Source organism: Myotis brandtii, unplaced genomic scaffold (genome assembly GCF_000412655.1).
Source record: "Myotis brandtii unplaced genomic scaffold, ASM41265v1 scaffold18, whole genome shotgun sequence".
Taxonomy (NCBI): domain Eukaryota; kingdom Metazoa; phylum Chordata; class Mammalia; order Chiroptera; family Vespertilionidae; genus Myotis; species Myotis brandtii.
Window position 1 is genome coordinate 5,535,082 of NW_005356674.1, and position 2,829 is coordinate 5,537,910.

The 2,829-nt window shown below is 39.6% G+C and overlaps 1 protein-coding gene across 2 annotated transcripts in view; it reads left to right on the forward strand.

Annotated features, from left to right (window-relative positions):
• ACAD11 (acyl-CoA dehydrogenase family, member 11) overlaps positions 1 to 2,829 on the forward strand; it is a 71,294-nt gene that overhangs the window by 16,075 nt on the left and 52,390 nt on the right. For both annotated transcript variants that reach the window (XM_005863578.2, XM_014537523.1), the window contains exon 5: positions 546 to 713. In XM_005863578.2, coding sequence (XP_005863640.1) covers positions 546 to 713 — 168 coding nt within the window. The remainder of the gene's footprint in view (positions 1 to 545; positions 714 to 2,829) is intronic.

A 2,829-nucleotide genomic window follows, 5' to 3' on the forward strand; every position in this document is an offset into this window, starting at 1 on the left:
CGTGTGCATGTGTGTGCATTCTTTTTTTCTTCCTCAAAATAGTTGCTTAATAAAAAGGAAGAACCAGCATCTCTTGATTCCTAGGCCAGTATTTTGTTTGTATATGTGATAAAAATCCATGCGAGCCCTAGCTGGTTTGGCTCAGTGGATAGAGCGTCAGCCTGCGGACTGAAGGGTCCCAGGTTTGATTCCAGTCAAGGGCACATGCCTGAAATGTGGGCTCAATCCCCAGTGGGGGGGCGTGCAGGAGGCAGCTAATCAATGATTCTCTTTCATCATTGATGTTTCTCTCTTTTTCTCCCTATCTCTGAAATCAATAAAAATATATTTAAAAACAAACAAAAAATCTATGCGAGTAAAATGGAACTAGATGGAAGAAAGATTTAAATGTTTAGACTGATATGAGCATCACTTACAGGCATTTCTCTTGAGCATTTAAAAATAAAACCAACTTTGATATAATTGAATTTTGTTTTAATTTTTGAATTGCTGGATTTGACACTTCACCTTTAGCACTATCATTTTTCTTCTTTATGTACCTTTAGGTATCAACATGGATGAAGCAATATCAAGCAACAGCTCACCGGGACATCCCTGCCATGATCCAGCTCTCTGACTGGCTAATGAAAAACTTGCCAGTTGATAATGACAATGAAGAAAATTTGATCCATGGAGATTTCAAGCTAGATAACATAGTTTTCCATCCTAAAGAGGTACTATAAGTCACATTTACAATAATTTAAGTAGGTTTGATATGGGACACACATACTAAGTAGATGTTCCTCCCAGAGTACTGAGGGAGCCCGATCCATCCCCATTTCCCCTACTTGCAGGACTGTCTTCACCACTCAAACTTTTAGAAATGAGTCCTGAAGATTTTCTGACGTAGGTACTTGCCTACTTTTAAGGAGGATCTAATCCTGAGTGATATCTGATTTCCTGTTTAAATAGGATTTGTGAATTTACACATATCTTCTCTTTTCTTCAAAGACATTTTCCATCTATGCCCTAGCTGGTTTGGCTCAATGGATAGAGTGTCAGCCTGCGGACTGAAGGGTCCAGGTTCAATTCCAACCAAGGGCACATGCCTGGATTGCAGGCTCGATCCCCAGTAGGGGGGCATGCAGGAGGCAGCCAATCAATGATTCTCTCTCATCATTGATGTTTCTATCTCTCCCTCTCCCTTCCTCTCTAAAATCAATGATATATATAAATATTTTAAAAAATAAAAAATTTAGTTTATCCATGCTTACAGTTCTTTCTTCTGGTTCATTTTAATTTCATTTTACTATTTCGTGAAGAATTTTAAATTTGTTATTATAAGCTCAGATAGGACAGAATTCCAAAAGCCTCTTATGAAACCTGGGAAGAATTGCATGAGACTAATGTAAACTTGCTCTGTTTAATGTACACAGTGTAATCTTTATAAAGAGTACAAACAAACAAAAACCATAACCTCTTCCACTGGGCACTGACAATAAGGCCTAGGATTGGAGGAGTATGGTGGGAGTGAGGAAACTACTTCAGTTCTCTCTCATTACCTATATTTTAGGCAAGACACTTGGCCCTTAGTATTCCTACATTAATGTGAAGGATTTACAGTTCCCTGAAATATTACAACAATGCATTATAAATTGCATTGCTGTCATAATTCAAAGTAGTACAATATTATTTGAAGGTATAAACACATGTGATCACATTCACCAGCAAGACAAATTTTTTCCTAGAAAAGTCAATTTAGATATCAAAATTATGTATATGTAATTATATGTCTGTGTGTAACCTTTTTGTTAATGGTACTGATGAATTCTGATATCTAACTTTGTTAAATATAGAATAGGATAATTAAAAAATGTTAACTTATAACCTGGAAAAATTATAAAAGTTTATAACTTAAAATATAGCAGGATCTGACCTATATTTGATCTATATCATTTGATTCATTAATATTTTAGGAGCATTTTTTAATAAGTGTGAGCCCTCTATGTGTTCTATAGCTATAGTTCTGTTCTATTCACTATTTAAGCAAAGAAAGAAAAATTCAGACTGAGATCTGCTGAATTACATGTTGTCTTCTAAGATGTTTAAATTTTAGGATTAGCATAATATACTGAAAGTAATGACATACTACAGTTAGTACCAAAAAGTTATTCCTTCATTATATTCAAATTCATATTAGAAAATAACTTCTTATAGGATTAAAGTTGACAAACAGGTATCATCTTCCTTTGGACAAGCAGAATATTCAATAATTGGGGAGAGAGATTTTTTTTTAAAGAAACAACTTTCTTTAATGGCATAGCTTTCAGCTATTTAGCTGCACTAGTGATTTGTTACCTATATCATTATCTCTTAATGTTTTAGAATTATACTAGAGGCCCGGTGCACAAAAATTTGTGCACTCAGGGGGAAGGGGGGGGGTCCCTCAGCCCGGCCTGTGCCCTCTCACAGTCTGGGACCCCTTGGGAGATAACGCCCTGCGCGCTTAGGCCTGCTCCCGGGTGGCAGAGGGCAGGCCCAATCCCTAGGTGTAGCCCCTGGTCGGGCTCAGAGCAGGGCCGACTGGGGAGTTGGGGCACCGCCCCCTGTCATGCACAGAGCAGGGCAGATTGGGAGGTTGCGATGCCACCCCCAGTCACGCTCAGGGTAGGGCCGATTGGGGGGTTGGGGCACCGCCCCCTGTCACACTCAAGGCAGGGTCGATGGGGAGGTTGCAGCGCCACCCCCTGTCACACACAGAGCAGGGCCAATAAGGGGTTTGGGGCGCCACCACTCTCACACTCAGGGCAGGGCCAATGGGGAGGTTATGGCTCTACCCTGTCCCACACA